At 43.8% G+C, this 20,000-nt stretch overlaps 1 protein-coding gene across 4 annotated transcripts in view; it reads left to right on the top strand.

Annotated features, from left to right (window-relative positions):
- The window catches only part of LOC124380485 (chromosome partition protein Smc-like), an 80,893-nt gene that overhangs the window by 5,662 nt on the left and 55,231 nt on the right, over positions 1 to 20,000 (top strand). For 2 of the 4 annotated variants that reach the window (XM_046841526.1, XM_046841525.1), the window contains exons 2-4: positions 871 to 933; positions 9,247 to 9,546; positions 13,341 to 13,628. In XM_046841526.1, the coding sequence (XP_046697482.1) occupies positions 873 to 933; positions 9,247 to 9,546; positions 13,341 to 13,628 (649 nt within the window). In that variant the 5' untranslated portion in view covers positions 871 to 872. Of the gene's footprint in view, positions 1 to 870; positions 934 to 9,246; positions 9,547 to 13,340; positions 13,629 to 18,174; positions 18,275 to 18,927; positions 19,192 to 19,314 lie in introns of those variants that run through there. The other 2 variants (XM_046841528.1, XM_046841527.1) reach the window with 2 other exon arrangements.

Below are 20,000 nucleotides of genomic sequence, written 5' to 3'. Positions count from 1 at the left end.
GGGCGGGGCTTTCTATTAGTTTCCTATTTGATGAAATTAAATTTGTTTCTTTTGATAGAAACATTCAAGTAACAACAGTCGAATCCATAAATCTGAACTTTTCCCTCAGTCCTGTGATAGAATGTGCTCTTGTCCATGTGATGGAGCAGGAACGTGACCCAGAGATGCTTTCAGAACATCAGCTAGAAGATGAAGAAGGAATGTGGCTTTATTGGGAAGGAAGTGAATGAAGAAGGTTTTCTGGCTTTTTTCATCAGAAACGTGGAGGAAATGTTGTTGTGTAAGGAACTGCTTTGTAAAAGTCACAGTGGGAGAGAAATCCTCCTGAGACTGAGTCTAGAAGAAACTCCCACAGGTGGATGGGACTCAGGTGTGTGTTTATAGCAGACCTACAGGACCGAGTCATTTATTCCTCTACAACATTCTTCTACATATACAGATCCCTTCATCCCTTTCTCCTCTTTAAGAGTTAGAAATAGAATCAATGATCTACTGTTTCTATTCGAATCCCCCCTTACTGAGTGATCTGCACTTCTTCTGATCTGAAATGGAGCTCCTGCATTGTAGATACAGTCCTGAGGAGAACACATCAATCGTTCTTCACGTGAAACACTGCTCACGTCACACGCCTCACCTGCTCATACACGTGTTACATCGTCTCATTAAGGTGTAATAACCTGTCCTGGGTTCCAGCTGTAGCTCCTGCAGTCACCATCATCTCCTGCTGTTGTGGATAAAAATGAAAACCATCAACATGAACAAAGACTTTTATTTACTTCAGACTTTATCAAATGTTGGTGTGAGTCCATTTCTCTGTCCTGCTTTATTGTCCACCTGTGCAGTACTGATGCTGGTGTTGTGTCTCCTCAGCCATGAAGTTCTTCAGCATTCATCACTGTGTCCTGATCTTCCTCACCCTCATCTTCACCACTGGTAAGTCAGAGTACACTCACACTGTACACTGTACACTCACACTGTACACTGTACACTCTCACTGTACACTGCACACTCACTGTACACTCACTGTACACTGTACACTCTCACTGTACACTATCACTGTACACTGCACACTCACTGTACACTGTACACTCTAGCTGTACACTCCTACTGTACACTTCTACTATACACTCTCACTGTACACTGTACACTCTACAATCCTACTGTACTGGCTCTTTGACTAAAATGACGAGTCTCTCCAGGCGTCTCCCTTCACTAACATTTTATAGATAAAATATTTACATAACTGTCACTAGAAATCATTTCCTACAGAAACACAATTACATTTCCTTTATTTTACAGCAAATCAAAATGAAAGAAAAGTCAGTTTACAATAAGAATGATGTTGTTCAGATCACTGCACGTATGCAGTTCTGTGTTTAAACTTCACGACACCAATAAACTGCACTTGTGTTTCTATAGTAACTTCTGCACGTAGATTTAAGCAACAGCAGCCCTGAGTGATGATGTGAAAAGAACAAATTCAGAGGAACATTGAGAGTTTGAAAATGAGTGAACAGAAACATGTGGTTTTATTGAAGCTCTGGTGATCTGCTCTGTCTGGTTGCACAGAACATTTTCCTCTTTCAAATAATCAAACGTTAGAGACATTTTGAAACCCACCATGCAGCTTCTGCAGTGAAGTTCCTGGTGGGTGAAAGCTGAAAGAAGGCATGTGTGGAGCTCCACTGTACACTGCAAGCCGGTCAGCAACAGCTGCAAACCTGCACAGGAGCAACTGGAAGCTTGAATGCTGCAGCTTTTTTTGTTAATTGGAGATTACAAGGCAAAGAAACCTTTTACTGATGGTGAATATGGAAACTCCTGCAAGCTGAGTACGGAGACTGAACTGTGTGTGGATTTTCCCAACACTGACCAAATCATTCAGAAAAGAAAAGACGTGCTCCTGTCAGCCTGAACACATGACCATTCTGTTAAGATGGCATGTGAGATAGAGAAGGTGCAGATCAATCATTTACCCAGGACATTACAGTTTTTTTCAATTGTTTACACGCAATTTTGAAAACCGAGTTCTTTTTGTCAAAATATAATCACAATTATCCAAACACCACAATCAATTACCAAAATTCCTAGATTGTTTGCAAAATGACACACTTCAGTCAAAACATATACACATATTTGTGAAAATGCTATTTGTTTTCATTTAATCAACACAGTCATCAATGATCATACACTATTGCAGCCAGTTTCACACTGCTGTGATAAATAAAAAACACATTTGTAAAAAAAAAAAAAAAAAGATTTTTGGCCAGACATTCTTACTGTATGTAAGAGATAATTTAGGTGACAAAAAAATAGTGCGGAACTCACAAAATTATTCATGATTAGTTTTGAGATATAAGGAGAATGTAGACAAATACTGTAGGCCTACTATAACCTTACCAAGCACTCCACAACACTTGATGCTGCAGACTGAATATTTCAAGTATTTATTTCAATACTTACAGTATTTCTTACCATAATCAGTTACAGTAATCAACCAACAATGATATCAATTACTGTAAACAAATAAAATCTATAGAATTACAGTACATACACTTTGACTCTGAAGAAAAGTAAAGTAAAAGTAAACAGAAATGAAAGAAAACTACTGTAAAAGCAACAAGAATACTGTAACTATCCGTCTCTCCGTCTGGCTGGATCAGGCCATAAGATTTCATCCACATCACAGGCTATGTCTTCATTGGCAAGGCACCGTTGGAAGAATCGCCTTGTGTGACGAATCCACCCCTGCACTGAAGCTGCTTCAATAAGATCACATGCCTGTTCCATGGCCTGAATGAGAGGCAAACAGTCATAAGGCCGCAGGTCATATATCTTCCACCGCCACGCTGAAAAAAATTCTTCTATAGGATTCAGGAAGGGGGAGTATGGGGGAAGGTATAAAACTTCAAAATCAGGGTGATCATGGAACCAGTTCTGGACCAGAGCAGCCTGATGAAATGAGACATTGTCCCAAACGACAATGTACCGCATCTGGTCCACTTGGTGTAATGCTGTGACAATCTCATGCAATCGGTCAAGAAATGCAAGTATCAGATTTGCATTATAGGGTCCCAGATTTGCATGGAGGTGGTGGAGGACCCCATTTTGTGTGATAGCAGCGCAAAGGGTGATGTTACCCCCTCACTGCCCTGGCACATTGGTGATTGCCCTGTGCCCAATTACATTTCTCCCTCTTCTTCTTGTTTTTGCAAGGTTAAATCCAGCCTCATCCACATATATAAATTTATGTTGAATTTCAGCAGCATCCATTTGCAAGACTTTTTGAAACACTTTTTGAAACATTAAAGAAGTGTCCTCGACCATCAATCCTATGTAAGAAAAAAAAAAAGATAAAAATAAATAAATAAATAAATAAATAAATAAATAAATAAATAAATATAAATGCAGCTTACTGTCAAATGTCACAGTAAACAATATTGATTATACAAGCTTCAGTTTCAATGTATACTGTGTGGTTAGCTTACCTGTTTTCTCGATGAAATGTCCGAATTACTGACGCAACAGTATTTCTGCTGAGATTTGGTTGAACTCTTTGTCCAGCTTCCATCAGTGTCAGTCCATGGTTGATAACATGGTCAATAAGTGTTGCACGGATTTCTCGAGTCAAATTTGGTCCTCGTCTTCTTTGTTCAGGTTCTATCACCTCTTCAAGTCCTTCTCTACCTCTTCCTCTACCTAGGTGTCTTCCTCTACCTCCTTCTCCTCTTCCTCTACCTTCTTCTCCTCTACCTATGCCTCTTCCTCTACCTTCTTCTCCTCTACCTATGCCTCTTCCTCTACCTTCTTCTCCTCACCTATGCCTCTTCCTCTACCTTCTTCTCCTCTACCTATGCCTCTTCCTCTACCTTCTTCTCCTCTACCTATGCCTCTTCCTCTACCTCCTTCTCCTCTACCTATGCCTCCTTCTCCTCTTCCTCTACCTCCTTCTCCTCTACCTATGCCTCTTCCTCTACCTCCTTCTCCTCTTCCTCTACCGCCTTCATCTCCTCTTTGAGCTCCCCCTCTCATTCTCACTCTTCTTCTTCTTCTAACTCCTTCCATTTTTGTTGAAGACAGGTGAACTCACCTGCTGCCTTTTATAGCACACCTGAGTGCTGCGTTTTCTAATTAGCACGTGTGCTTCCACACCTGGTAGATGTGTTTATCCAATTCGTTCATTAGTGTGGTAATTGGCAATCCGGTGCTTTGTAATTACAAGGAAGTAACCTCACAATCCTTATCTGTGTCTAAGGTGTGAAAATGTGTGTAGAGTTTTACAAATCACTGTGTGTAATGTTTTGCAAAAAGGGTGAAGCAGACATTGTGTGTAATGTTGTGCAAATCTGTGGAGGTGTTTTGCTCATTGGAGTAAAATTTTGCTAATTGTGTGGAAATTTTAATTTTAGTGTGTAAACAATCGTAAAAAACTGTAAAAGTGGCCTCCTCCTGCACTTTGGAACATTACGAGCATTCAGGGAAGCTGTTTCACAAATGATCCTGCTTGTGATGACGCACTCAGGCAGCTGTTCCTTATACATCTGACCTTCTGATGTCACTCCGAGAACGTTTTTGTGTGCACACAGGAGTTTGTTCAAATTCATCGCTCATCCACACAAAACCACACTGGATAATAAGCAGCTTAGTGTCATTCCTGTCACCTCCACTGCCAGTTTTGAGTTACAGACAGTTGAACTCAAATCTGCAAAAATTTGGTGAACAGATTTGTCTCTAAATACCAGACTAAAAGCATCATGTGTGAGCGTGAACGTTTTCAATGGAACTGAAGTGGAAGAACATGGGTAGTGATGCAGCCATCATGATTTTCATCGGCCGATTTTGATACTGATTTCTGATTTTTTATTATTATTTTAAAGAATTAAATTTTACATAAACAAGATGTTTATTTGGTATTTAAATCAAATGATGTTTAGTGCAACGAGTAAATGAAAGATGCTACAACAGCTTCTTTTTAAATCAAATTAATTCAATGTAATAAAAGGTAAAATAAAAAATAATTATCTTTTATCCTTCAGAACTGACGTTTACTTCTGGCTTTTTAAAAGTGTAGGGTGACCCACCCAATGGTGACCCACCCAATCACCCAACGACAGAATCCACTGGTGTGGGTGAAGATGTGCTGCGTGTTAGTTTATATAATATATAATAAATATTTCTAATTCAAGCTGATCAACTTATTGGTTGTATTTCTGTTTTAATTTTAATAGATTTTTCTAACATTTCGTCCTTCCAATGAATCATCAAATATGGGCGTGGAGTCGCTCGGAGTCTTGTGCTTCACCACATACACCTGCTCACAGAGGCAGACTGATCCATCTGAATCTCAGTCAGAGGATATAACCATAAACTAATAATCTTTAAGTAGCTGCTCGATGCTGTATGTATAAAGAATAGTTTGTTTAGTCACTTTGTTATAAGTTGCTGAGTCAGTGATAGTCAGAAATCAGAAGATCCCAGATGTTGTGCTCCGTTCATAAGTCTTCTGTATGTACTGTACCGCTCACAGATTTGCAGTAACACCAGACTACATAATCAACTAGATATAAATGATTTCAGGAGTTGAGAATTGTACATTTATTTTCCAGGCAATAATCAATAAACAAATATCAAATCAATAACAAATAATAGAAGAAAGTTACACAACATGATCAGCACAAAACTAAATATTTTCACAATGTAGTGTATAAAAGAATAGTTAAAGAGTCACTGTTGCTGGTGATGAAGACACACAGAGACTGTGGGGGAAGTTCTGACTACACCAGGGGTGGGCAATGAATGTTTTACAAGGGGCCACATGAGAAACCTGAATTGTGTCAGAGGGCCACACCAACAATAACTTGAACTTAATTCTGCTCAACTTTCTTCCATTGTAAAATGCACTAAATGATATATTTTGAATAGCTGGTACTGATAATGCGAAGAATAAAAATATTCTGTAAATATTTATATTACAATGAAAAACAACAAACAACTTAATTTTATAGAAATACAGCAATACAACAGACAATAACTTGTAATGTGATTTGAGAAGAATCCAGTCTGTTCTGGGCTTGAACAAGGGCATTGAAATCTGGCTGAATGTCTGAGGTGGCTATGTGAAGGACAGCTGAGAGGTGGTCATCAGTGATAGAAGATCTGTGTTTGGATTTGTTGAACTTCATCACTGAGAATGTCTGTTCACATACATAGAATTCTCTGAGCATGCCTCCTCAGGAGTGGAAAGTTCTCCTCTTTGAGGGAGGAGTAAAAGTCCAGCAGTGACACTGACCTGAAGTGCTCTGCCAGAAGTGTGTCAGATTTGCACCTTCACTGGAAAACTTTCTTGCCTTTTTAAAAACGTCCCCTACAGACGGAGTGCGCATGCTCAGATTGACTCTTTTCTGTGCCGTGTTCTTCTCATATTTAGAATCGGGATGTTTGGATTTCAGGTGAAAAATGAAACCAGACGTGGAGAAACTCTTTGCAGATACACCCCCTCCTGAAATTTCAGCATTGCATGTTTTGCAAATCGCTCTCCGTGGGTCTTTATCTGAGATATTGAAATAAGTCCACACCGCAGACATGTTGCTCTGATCCAGATAACCGTGTGCTGCTGCGCGCTTTTTTTAATTGCGTCATTACAATTGTGTTTCGGCCGTGTTGTTTCAGTGATTTAGGTATTTTGGCCGAAGGTTTTGGCTGAAAATGTGGCTAAATTTTTGGTGCATCCCTATAATTTATGATTGGCCTCACGGGCCAAGTACAAAGGGCCGGATGTGGCCCGCGGGCCGTAGTTTGCCCAGGTCTGGACTACAGGATGCTTCTCTGAGTGTTTCACCAAATCTCCTTAAATCCCCAACTATCATAAACACTCATAAACTCAAAGTAATAAAAGCATTGCAAACCCTTATTTGGGACAGGAGGTGACCTGAAAACCAAATACCATCTCAGGTAAAAACCAACACCTAATGAAGATCTTCTCCAGGACAACCCTCACATCAGTAGGACAGAATTTCCCCAAACCTGAGATCTTTATTTTCGGTCTGTTCTACTGATATGAGACTGAGATCATATTTACAATCTGTCAGGGATCCCCCTGCCACGCCCCCTTCAGCGGCTGTCAAGCCTCGGTGCTTCGGGGAATGCCCCGCTTCTTCTCTCGTGCGTGCCCCGCCCGCAAGGAGCTTCTCTCCGTCGCACTAAGGTATACACACCTGACTTTCATCTACACGCTAATCACACCGCCTATATGAACACTCACTGCACACACACTCGCTGTCCTTTATTATCGGTTTGTATATGGATGTATATCCTGCGTGTTTGTGTAGGTGTGTATACACCTATCTCACTGTGTGTTCGCGTAAGCTTTTTCCCTCCACGTACAGTTCGACTCAGACTCTTGCTCTGATATTTGGATTATCCTGCAGACTCTTAACTGTTGTGGGCTGCGCTGTGAGCGCACCACCAGATTATCCCTTTTACAGCAGGTATTTGTGTTGGCTCCGCCTTGCTTGTGTTTTGTGTTTTTTGAATAAAACTTTATTTGCTGCTACTTCGGCTTCTGCCTCCATTTCTGCATGACACAATCATACTGAGATCTTTACAATGATACCAAAACATGAAGGTAAAATTCATACAGTCCTAAAATGTAATTATTACATTTACATACTCCTCAGACTAAAGAGATCCTTTCCTCAGATTAGAAGGTTTATTGTTTTGTAGCATGGCAGTTCTCGGGGTCTGACCGTCCTTACAAAAGTGCAAATACTTCCACACAAATGATGTTTGTGAATTATTGGGCCTACAAATGTAGTCTATGCACGTGGGCGTTCTTCTGACAAATTGGCAGAAAACAGACATAAAATCGTCCGGTTGCTGATCACACATTATAAGCAAAAAATATACAGAGGGTAATTCACCAATCCTACAGCGTGTCTTCTTCGTGTTTACAGTGGTTCATCCACCAATCCTACAATGCGTCTCTGCTGTAAGCAGGTCAGACTGTAGTCTACACTTCAGCCGGAATTCAGTAATTTAAAAAAGTAACGCACAATACGGTAACAAAGTTACTTTATTTTTAAAAGTAACGCGTTACAGTATTAGTTACTGTCAAAAGTAACGCATTACCGGTAACGCGTTACTGCCCAACACTGTTTGTCACTATGTGATGTGTCAGTGCAGCTGTTCTGATCATGTTTGGGTCCACATGTGTCACGGTTTTTGGGTCACGATTTTTGGTTCTGTACGGTTCTTGTTGTTATTTTTTCTTTTAATCTTCAACACTCCAGAAATTTCCTTCAGCATTTGATATATAGCTTATTAGCTTAATTATTCACAATTTATTTATTATTCACAATTTAGACTTTAAGCACATGCTTTTTGTTTATTTGGCGAGAGGGAATATTCAACCGCGGCTCGAGTAAATTCATCAGCTGAAGAAATCCTTCACTCAATCATGCTGCACGGTTGCATATCTTTTGCTATAAACATCCCCAATGCTTTAGTTCTGGCTATTGCCCTGTTGACTGATCACGGAGAGGCTGCTTAAATGCTGCGGACAGTAGAAGTTGTTTCCTAACCGGCTCTCTCCTGTTTGTGCTGTTTGTATCGACACATTGGCGTGATGTCTTCTCAAATAAACTGTCATATTAGAAGTGTTAGCATTAGCATATTGAATGCGTTTTGCACAATGCTTGCACACAGTCGCAGTTCTCCACCTGTTATTTTGTCCAGCACTCCTTACTCATCTTTCACTGTCTATATGTATGTTCACGCGCAACTGTCTGAGGCGAAACTGAGCACAGGGCTACACTGCGCATGCGTCGAACAGTGCGATGCACACACGAAGCGAACCGAACGGTTCGGGTGTTTTTCCATGTACCGTGCCACCCCTAATATATATATATTTTGTTTTTTGTTGTTGTTCTTTGATCTTCACACATGCACTTTACTCAACATGTGTTTCTGCATTCTTAATTTTGAGTTATTTGACCTAAAAAGTAAAATTGTTATTGAAATGTTATTTTATTATAATAGTCAAATATTATTTAGATATATATTTGCTCTTTGGCAAAAAAAAGGTTCCTGACCCCTGTTTTACACTCTCATTATACACTGTATGATCACTGTAAACATTTCCAGTACACTGTACACTAACTGTTCACTCTCACTGTACACTTACATTTACAGTTCAATTGAATCTTTATAGTTATATATTTTATATAAAGTGTTTATTCTCTCTTTCAGCTCCTGCATCAGCTGATGTTACTATTTGGGGGAGACTTCATCAGCCTGTGACTCTCACTTGTAAACATGATTGTGCACCTCGTGTGGCCAAGTGGAATGACTTGAAAACTCGATCAGTCTTTGCTCAGTGTGATGAGACATCATGCAGCTCATATAAAGAGGGATATAAGATGTCACATGATCAGTACGTGAAGGGAGATCTGTCTCTCACCATCACTGCAGCTGATTACAGTAAGAGGAACAGATACGCATGTGAATGTGGGGCCATAGACTACTCTATACAGCGTCTCAGGATAGCGAGTAAGTGTCTTTATCTCTTCTACTGCTCATTCCACTTTCACTCAGAGTTATTAGTGATTCCACTCAGAAAAGCTGCAGACTTGTGGAGCAGTGAGACACTTAAACTTCTGCTCTGATTCACCTCAAACACAACATTTTACAACCTCCAATCAGCAGCAGGGAAACATGATCTAGTGTGTGTTTCTCCTCACTTTCACTTCATCCTGCACTTCTGTCTGATCTTTTCTTTCATTTCTCTTCAAATCTTTTATTCACACTTATTCTTATTTTCAGTGACTGTAACACTTTAATCAGTAAATCAATCCCATAATAAACAATCCCATAATAAAATACTGACTGCATAAACACCTCATCAACCCATTAAACACCACTGATCTTTCACTTCATCACTCACACATCTGTTCATTTCTCTTTCATTTCACCAGTGTCTTAATAAACTCTCACATTCTCTTCATTTACACACCAATACAGTGATACAGATATTATAGATTACTGACCTCCACATGCTTCCTGACCAGCTGCTTTTACCTTTTATATCAAATTAATACTAATAAATACTCTAATAACTATAGAGTGTAAGAGTAAAATGTATTTGTCAGTAATTCTGAGCTTTAATGTACATAATGTCCTCAAATGTCCTTAATGAAAACATTAAATATCTTTTATAGTTAAAGTTACATTTTAACGGTATGAAACTGAAACTGAGATTTGATTTGATTATCATCTCTCCCTCCTGCACTGTGTCCTGAAACAGCTTCTGTATTACACATGGAGAATAAAATGTTCTTCATATTCAACAACTTACACAAAATCTACACACATTATTATTCACAATAAAACTTTTCTACACTGAGAAATTTATTCAGTGTTTCACAGTGAAAGAAATTCACACAAATTGTAACATTAATAATAATAACTACCAGAAACAAAAACATTATTTTATAACTAACACACTTTAAAGTTTATTACTGCATTTCTCCTGTAAGAAACTGTAGTAGTGAGTGAACAGATGATCAGGTGAAGGATTACAGAAGAATATTGTACATTTCCTCTTCTGTACAATACAGATGTTGTTCCAGGTGAAAGAATGCTGTGGAGTAAAATGAGAAAATAAATTAAAATCGATCAAACATCATCTCATTTTTATTCATTTCATCCAGAGCTTTAATCTCTAGACTGTAAGTGAGAACTTTCAGGAACTGCTCTGGTGTTTGTGGTGTTTGGGTTGTTGAATGATCAGTGTTAGTGTGTCGGTGGTCCAGCAGACTCTGTGGATTTTAGGATTCAGTGGAAAACCTCACAAACACAATTAAAGGTCACCTAGAGGTCACTAGTGAGGGAACTGATCAGAGACTCGCCCATTTTACACGTTCAATCATGAAGCTCCTCCAGTTCACTGAAACCCTTCACTTTCTAAAACTCCCACAATGCACTAGAAACCCCAGAGATCATCAGTGCTGCTGCAGTTACCTGTGAGAAGGTTTATGAATTAAAGTCAGTATTTCTTCACATGAGTTTGAGGAAACTGTTTCCTCTACCTGTACCATGGCTGACCAGCTGAGGAGACACAGAGACATGAAGCAACTCAGTGATAACAAGTGAACTGAAGGAGTTACTTTACAGTGAGATGAAGAACATTAAGGTGTGTTTCTACACACAATCATCAAACATGGAAGTGAAAGCAGCTGTGAATGAATAGACATGAACACAGGGAGCAGTGATGAGACGGAGTGGAGACAGAAGGAGCAGAAGCTGTATATTAATACAGAGCAGCTGTGAATGAATAGACATGAACACAGGGAGCAGTGATGAGACGAAGTGGAGACAGAAGGAGCATAAGCTGTATATTAATACAGAGCAGCTGTGAATGACTAGACGTGAACACAGGGAGCAGTGATGAGACGAAGTGGAGACAGAAGGAGCAGAAGCTGTATATTAATACAGAGCAGCTGTGAATGAATAGACGTGAACACAGGGAGCAGTGATGAGATGGAGTGGAGACAGAAGGAGCAGAAGCTGTATATTAATACAGAGCAGCTGTGAATGAATAGACGTGAACACAGGAGCAGTGATGAGACGGGGTGGAGACAGAAGGAGCAGAAGCTGTATATTAATACAGGGGAGCAGTGATGAGACGGGGTGGAGACAGAAGGAGCAGAAGCTGTATATTAATACAGAGCAGCTGTGAATGAATAGACATGAACACAGGGAGCAGTGTTGAGACGGGGTGGAGACAGAAGGAGCAGAAGCTGTATATTAATAGTTATGCACAAATCAGCAGTTTTTCTTTAAAATATAACTAAAAGATTTTGGTAAAAGTTGAAGTTCTGACTAAAATGTTTACTGAAGTTAAAGAAGTTTGTGCTTTGTAATGCACTTTGAACAGTTTTCGTGTCACTGGTATCTGAACTTTACATCCTGTTCAGTCACTTTGATCAAACACAGTTTACGCTGCATAATAAAGCTGTTGATTTCTTGCACTTTAAAGTTGTGATTTAAATATGCACTTCAGCTGGGTCTGTATCACTGCTGTCCAGAGGTGGCGCTAGCGTTTCTGGGCCCTCTGGCTAATTTGTACTCTTGGCCACAGGGCCCATCCCCCAATCTGATCTTTTTACTACAAGTAATAACAATCATTATCAATAAGCATAAGAATGATTGTGTTTTCAGTAAAAGACAATAAAGAACTGCATTTGAACAGTTTCTTAAATTCACTAAAATGATCTCTGACACACACACACAGACCACTGGAACACTGTGTGTATTATTATAATCAGAGTGAGAATAAAATAATAAGAGTAAATCACATGTTTCACACAACTGCATCTCCAGAAATAATAGTGATAATAGTGAATCAACAAAAGCAATTTTTTTTTCCCAATTTTATTTTTTTCTCTCTTCATCTTATAAAAACAGGAAATTAATAGGACGTGATACAGAAAATCACTTAAATTAAACATTTTATGAACAAAACCCTCTTTAATCACTGCCCAGGCAGGTCCTATTTAAGAAATTTCTTGATGGTGAACAGGTGTGGCAGTAATCAGGTGTGATAATCCACAGATTTAACAGGGGAGCCAACACTTTTTCACACAGGGCCATTTAGTTCTGGATTTAGTTTTCCCTTAATAATTTTACATTTAAAAACTGCATGTTGTGTTCACTTGTGTTCCCTTTACACTTTTTCACACCACTGTATGTGTACATGTAGAGTGAATAAATATGAAGTCAGTAGCAGTGAAAATGTACAGACGCTGCTGTAAAGAGCTGATGGTCTGGTAGAGAAACATCTCAGTCTGAAAGTCATTTCAATAAACATCTAATTACTCATAACATGAACATTGTGAATTAAGAGTCAAAAAATCTCTCTCTCACACACACACACACACACACACACACACACATGGTTTAGTGTGTGATGTCTTCAGCAGTTTGGAGTAGAATTGAAATAAATGGAGGGTAAAAGCAGGATGTTCAGGATCTTGTGCTTTTCTACAGTAATGTGCTGCTTTTCAAATGTAGTTCAGGTCAGTGATGATTATCATCTCTAGTGCTGGTGGAGAAGATCTTCTCTCTTTCCTCTTGAACTCCACATGTAGTGTTCCTGAGATCTGGAGGTGTGAACTCCACGCAGGAGATCTTAATAAAGTGAAGGTGAAGTTCAGAAGCTCCACTGCAGCAGCTGCGTAACTCGACTCTGAACACCAGCAACTTTCCTCACGTGAATCCTGCTGTAACGTGTGTACTGTAGTTACGACTCAGAATAAATACAGCTGAATGTTTTTTCTCCCCAGCCGTGTTCTCAGCAGTTCAGATGAGTCCTGCTGAAGATCTGCTCCTGGATTTGTCTGTACCAGAGCCAGTGAAGGTGTTTTATAGAAGCAGTGATTCAGCTGATGATGAACTGATCTGCAACGTGACTCAGAGCTCAGCACAGTGTTCATCTAAATACACATCCAGAACATCTCTCCATCACCTACAGCTCACACTGAGAGGAGTGACGTCCAGTGATAGTGGAACCTACACCATCCAGAACACAGAGTATAACGAGGACATCATTGTGTACAACGTCTCAGTGAGAGGTACGTCTCAGTGCGACAGGTACGTCTCAGTGTGACAGGTGCGTCTCAGTGCGACAGGCACGTCTCAGTGTGACAGGTGCGTCTCAGTGCGACAGGTACGTCTCAGTGTGACAGGTACGTCTCAGTGTAACAGGTACGTCTCAGTGTAACAGGTACGTCTCAGTGTGACAGGTGCGTCTCAGTGTGACAGGTACGTCTCAGTGTGACAGTTATGTCTCAGTGCGACAGGTACGTCTCAGTGTGACAGGAGCGTCTCAGTGTGACAGTGACAGGTACGTTTCAGTGTGACAGGTGCGCCTCAGTGTGACAGGTACGTCTCAGTGTGACAGTGACGGGTGCATCTCAGTGACAGGTACGTCTCAGTGTGACGGGTACGTCTCAGTGTGACAGGTACGCCTCAGTGTGACAGGAGCGCCTCGGTGTGACAGGTGCGTCTCAGTGTGACGGGTACGCCTCAGTGTGACAGGTGCGCCTCAGTGTGACAGGTACGCGTCTCAGTGTGACAGTGACGGGTGCATCTCAGTGACAGGTACGCCTCAGTGTGACAGGTACGCCCCAGTGTGACAGTGACAGGTGCGCCTCAGTGTGACAGGTGCGTCTCAGTGACAGGTACGCCCCAGTGTGACAGGTGCGCCTCAGTGACAGGTGCGTCTCAGTGTGACATTGGCGGATGCGTCTCAGCGTGACAGGTGCGCCTCAGTGACAGGTACGCCTCAGTGACAGGTGCGTCTCAGTGTGACAGGTGCTGCCTCAGTGTGACAGGTGCGCCTCAGTGTAACAGGTACGCCTCAGTGTGACAGGTACGCCTCAGTGTGACAGTGACGGGTGCGCCTCAGTGACAGGTACGCCTCAGTGTGACAGGTGCGCCCCAGTGTGACAGGTGCTGCCTCAGTGTGACAGGTACGCCTCAGTGACAGGTGCGCCTCAGTGTGACAGGTACGCCTCAGTGTGACAGGTACGCCTCAGTGTGACAGGTGCGCCTCAGTGTGACAGGTACGCCTCAGTGACAGGTGCGCCTCAGTGTGACAGGTGCGTCTCCGTGTGACAGGTGCGCCTCAGTGTGACAGGTGCGCCTCAGTGTGACGGGTACGCCTCAGTGTGACAAGTACGCCCCAGTGTGACAGTGACAGGTGCGCCTCAGTGTGACAGGTGCGTCTCAGTGACAGGTGCGTCTCAGTGTGACAGGTGCGTCTCAGTGACAGGTGCGTCTCAGTGTGACATTGGCGGGTGCGTCTTAGTGTGACATTGGCGGGTGCGTCTCAGTGTGACAGGTGGGTCTCAGTGACAGGTACGTCTCAGTGACAGGTGCGTCTCAGTGTGACAGGTACGTCTCAGTGTGACAGTGACGGGTGCGTCTCAGTGACAGGTACATCTCAGTGTGACAGGTGCGTCTCAGTGTGACAGGTGCGTCTCAGTGTGACAGGTACGTCTCAGTGACAGGTGCGTCTCAGTGTGACAGGTGCGTCTCAGTGTGACAGGTACGTCTCAGTGTGACAGGTACGTCTCAGTGTGACAGGTGCGTCTCAGTGTGACAGGTGCGTCTCAGTGTGACAGTTACGTCTCAGTGACAGGTGCGTCTCAGTGTGACAGGTACGTCTCAGTGTGACAGGTATGTCTCAGTGCGTCTCAGTAACAGGTACGTCTCAGTGTGACAGGTACGCCCCAGTGACAGGTACGCCCCAGTGACAGGTGCGCTCAGTGTGACAGGCACGCCTCAGTGTGACAGGTGCGCCTCAGTGTGACAGGTACGCCTCAGTGACAGGTACGCCTCAGTGTGACAGGTGTGTCTCAGTGTGACAGGTACGCCCCAGTGTGACAGGTGCTGCCTCAGTGACAGGTACGCCTCAGTGTGACAGGTGCCCCAGTGACAGGTGCGCCTCAGTGACAGGTACGCCTCAGTGTGACAGGTGCTGCCTCAGTGACAGGTGCGCCCCAGTGACAGGTGCGCCCCAGTGACAGGTACGCCTCAGTGTGACAGGTGCGCCCCAGTGACAGGTACGCCTCAGTGACAGGTGCGCCTCAGTGTGACAGGTACGCTCAGTGTGACAGGTGCTGCCTCAGTGTGACAGGTACGCCCCAGTGACAGGTACGCCTCAGTGTGACAGGTGTGTCTCAGTGTGACAGGTACGCCCCAGTGTGACAGGTGCGCCCCAGTGACAGGTACGCCCCAGTGTGACAGGTGCTGCCTCAGTGACAGGTGCGCCTCAGTGACAGGTACGCCTCAGTGTGACAGGTGCGCCCCAGTGACAGGTGCTGCCTCAGTGTGACAGGTGCTTCAGTGTGACAGGTGCGCCCCAGTGACAGGTACGCCCCAGTGTGACAGGTGCTGCCCCAGTGACAGGTGCGCTCAGTGACAGGTACGCCTCAGTGTGACAGGTGCGCCCCAGTGACAGGTGCTGCCTCAGTGACAGGTACGCCTCAGTGTGACAGGTGCGCCTCAGTGACAGGCACGCCTCAGTGACAGGTGCCTCAGTGACAGGTGCGCCTCAGTGACAGGTACGCCTCAGTGTGACAGGTGCGCCTCAGTGACAGGTGCTGCCTCAGTGACAGGTACGCCTCAGTGTGACAGGTGCGCCTCAGTGACAGGTACGCCCCAGTGTGACAGGTGCGCCCCAGTGACAGGTGCTGCCTCAGTGTGACAGGTGCTGCCTCAGTGACAGGTGCGCCTCAGTGACAGGTACGCCTCAGTGTGACAGGTGCTGCCTCAGTGACAGGTGCGCCCCAGTGACAGGTACGTCTCAGTGTGACAGGTGCGTCTCAGTGACAGGTACGTCTCAGTGTGACAGGTGCGTCTCAGTGACAGGTGCGTCTCAGTGACAGGTACGTCTCAGTGCGACAGGTGCGTCTCAGTGACAGGTACGCCTCAGTGCGACAGGTGCGTCTCAGTGACAGGTACGCCCCAGTGTGACAGGTGCGTCTCAGTGTGACAGGTGCGTCTCAGTGTGACAGGTGCCTCAGTGTGACAGGTGCGTCTCAGTGTGACAGGTACGTCTCAGTGACAGGTGCGTCTCAGTGTGACAGGTACGTCTCCGTGTGACAGGTGCGTCTCAGTGTGACAGGTGCGTCTCCGTGTGACAGGTACGTCTCAGTGTGACAAGTACGTCTCAGTGTGACAGTGACAGGTGCGTCTCAGTGTGACAGGTGCGTCTCAGTGACAGGTACGTCTCAGTGTGACAGGTGCGTCTCAGTGACAGGTGCGTCTCAGTGTGACATTGGCGGGTGCGTCTTAGTGTGACATTGGTGGGTGCCTCTCAGTGTGACAGGTGGGTCTCAGTGACAGGTACGCCCCAGTGACAGGTGCGTCTCAGTGTGACAGGTGCGTCTCAGTGTGACAGGTACGTCTCAGTGTGACAGTGACGGGTGCGTCTCAGTGACAGGTACATCTCAGTGTGACAGGTGCTTCTCAGTGTGACAGGTGCGTCTCAGTGTGACAGGTACGTCTCAGTGACAGGTGCGTCTCAGTGTGACAGGTACGTCTCAGTGTGACAGGTACGCCTCCGTGTGACAGGTACGTCTCAGTGTGACAGGTGCGTCTCAGTGTGACAGGTGCGTCTCAGTGTGACAGTTACGTCTCAGTGACAGGTGCGTCTCAGTGTGACAGGCGTCTCAGTGTGACAGTGCGTCTCAGTGTGACAGGTGCGTCTCAGTGTGACAGGTGCGTCTCAGTGTGACAGGTGCGTCTCAGTGTGACAGGTACGTCTCAGTGTGACAGGTGCGTCTCAGTGTGACAGGTATGTCTCAGTGACAGGTACGTCTCAGTGACAGGTGCGTCTCAGTGTGACAGGTGCGTCTCAGTGTGACAGGTACGTCTCCGTGTGACAGGTGCGTCTCAGTGTGACAGGTACGTCTCAGTGACAGGTACGTCTCAGTGTGACAGGTGTGTCTCAGTGTGACAGGTACGTCTCAGTGTGACAGGTGCGTCTCAGTGACAGGTGCGTCTCAGTGTGACAGGTGCCTCAGTGACAGGTGCGTCTCAGTGACAGGCACGTCTCAGTGTGACAGGTGCGTCAGTGACAGGTGCGTCTCAGTGTGACAGGTGCGTCTCAGTGTGACAGGTGCGTCTCAGTGACAGGTACGTCTCAGTGTGACAGGTGCGTCTCAGTGACAGGTACGTCTCAGTGTGACAGGTGCGTCTCAGTGACAGGTGCGTCTCAGTGACAGGTGCGTCTCAGTGACAGGTACGTCTCAGTGTGACAGGTGCGTCTCAGTGACAGGTACGTCTCAGTGTGACAGGTGCGTCTCAGTGACAGGTGCGTCTCAGTGTGACATGTGCGTCTCAGTAAGACGGTGTGTCTTTACAGAGATCAAATCTAGAAGCTTCTTAAAGGAAGAACTGATAATAATGAACTGTGTGTGTGTGTGTGTGTGTGTATGTGTGTGTGTGTGTGTGTGTGTGTGTGTATGTGTGTGTGTGTGTGTGTATGTGTGTGTGTGTGTGTGTGTGTGTGTATGTGTGTGTGTGTGTGTGTGTGTGTGTGTGTGTGTGTGTGTGTATGTGTGTGTGTGTGTGTGTGTGTGTGTGTGTGTGTGTGTGTGTGTGTTACAGGGTTATCTAAGGGATGATTACACTGATAGTGCTGCTGCTGCTGCTGCTGCTGCTGGTGATCAGTGGAATAATAATATATGGATGTATAATATATATGAAGGTGAGGAGTCTCAGTGTATAAACTATAAATACTAATATAATGAGTGATTATTAATAATGTAACATCTTTTATACACTGTGTGTGTTTTATTACTGTGTGTTTAAAGAGAAACAGCACTTCCTTCAACACACACACACACACACACACACACACACACACACACACACACACACACACACCATAACTAACACCTCCACAGATGTTTATTCCCTCGCTCCACTCCTCCTCTTCATATTACAGTACAGATGTTTATTCCCTCACTACACTCCTCCTCTTCATATTACAGTACAGATGTTTATTCCCTCACTACACTCCTCCTCTCATATTACAGTACAGATATTTATTCCCTCACTAGTGGTGAAAATGTTCCTTTGAGGTTCCTTTAAGGTTCTGCTCCATCTTGACTGGATCACATCCCATAATTCCTGCAGATGTTTCAGCTGCACACCTGAGCTGTGAAGCTCAATGCTTAATGACTAATGCTCCTTAATGTGGAATCCACACAAAAACCAACAGCTGGTATTTGCTTTGCACACTGTCCCTTTTTGTTTATTTGACCTTCTACTGTAAACTTCACATCACTGAACACTGTGTGTGTGTGTGTGTGTGTGTGTGTGTGTGTGTGTGTGTGTGTGTGTGTGTGTGTTGAACAGATGAAGAGGCGAATGGAAGAAGTGAAAAGGAGCATTAATCAGATTGAGTCAGTAAATAAACACACACTAGAGGAACAGAGGGAAATGAAGAAGCTGATTGTGATAGCAGAGGAGAAGATTAATGATCTGGAGGTGGATTACAGAGAGAACAGGATTCTTTCTGCACGTGTTAAACGGTTCTGCAGTGACTGTAGATCTGATCTGGAAATCTACAAAACCTTATATCTGATAGACATGTTTCCTGTAGTGACTCCTATAGGACAGGTATGTTGTTGTTTCTACACACACACACACACACACACACACACACACACAATATTTAGTGATGTGCATGTTGTGTACTGATTGTGTGTGTATATAAATATATGTGTGGTATTTCTTGAGCAGGAGGAGCAGATGAAGATGATTAAGCAGATTGAGCAGATGAAGCAGGAGGACATGGAGAAGGTAGGACATGAGATGGAGAGTGTGGTGATTTTACAGATGTTGAGACGTGAAGAATCTAAAATCCTCCACACACACAAGCAGAACAGATTGTATCAGCATGTGGAATCAGATCTGGAGGAGATTAGAGAAGGTGCAGGGAGCAGAAGATCTGGAGGCTGAGCAGCAGCAGGGTGGTGAAGGAGACTCCAAAGCCATGAGAAAAATGAGGAACTTCTTATTGTGTATGAAAATTGGTGTAACTACAGAGAACGAGCAGCAGAACCACCACCAGAAAACAAACGCTGATTCAGCAGCACTTTTATGCAGCTGATCTTCAGCTGATCAACAAACAGCAGCATGATGGAGTTCATGTGATCATCTGATCAGTTCTCCTCATCGTCCTCCAGCACCATCAACATCTCCTCTGTATTATACTGTACATTACTGTCCTCATCTCCACCTGTGTGTGTGTGTGTGTGTGTGTGTGTGTGTGTGTGTGTGTGTGTGTGCATATTACAGTACAGATGTTTATTCCCTTACGAGGTGAAAATGTTCCTTTAAGGTTCTGCTCCATGTTGACTGAATTACATCCCATAATTCCTGCAGATGTTTCACCTGCACACTTGAGCTGTGAAGCTCCTGCATCT

This window comes from Silurus meridionalis, chromosome 27, assembly GCF_014805685.1.
Source record: "Silurus meridionalis isolate SWU-2019-XX chromosome 27, ASM1480568v1, whole genome shotgun sequence".
Classification (NCBI taxonomy): Eukaryota; Metazoa; Chordata; class Actinopteri; order Siluriformes; family Siluridae; genus Silurus; species Silurus meridionalis.
This window is presented reverse-complemented; position numbering and strand designations above follow the sequence as displayed.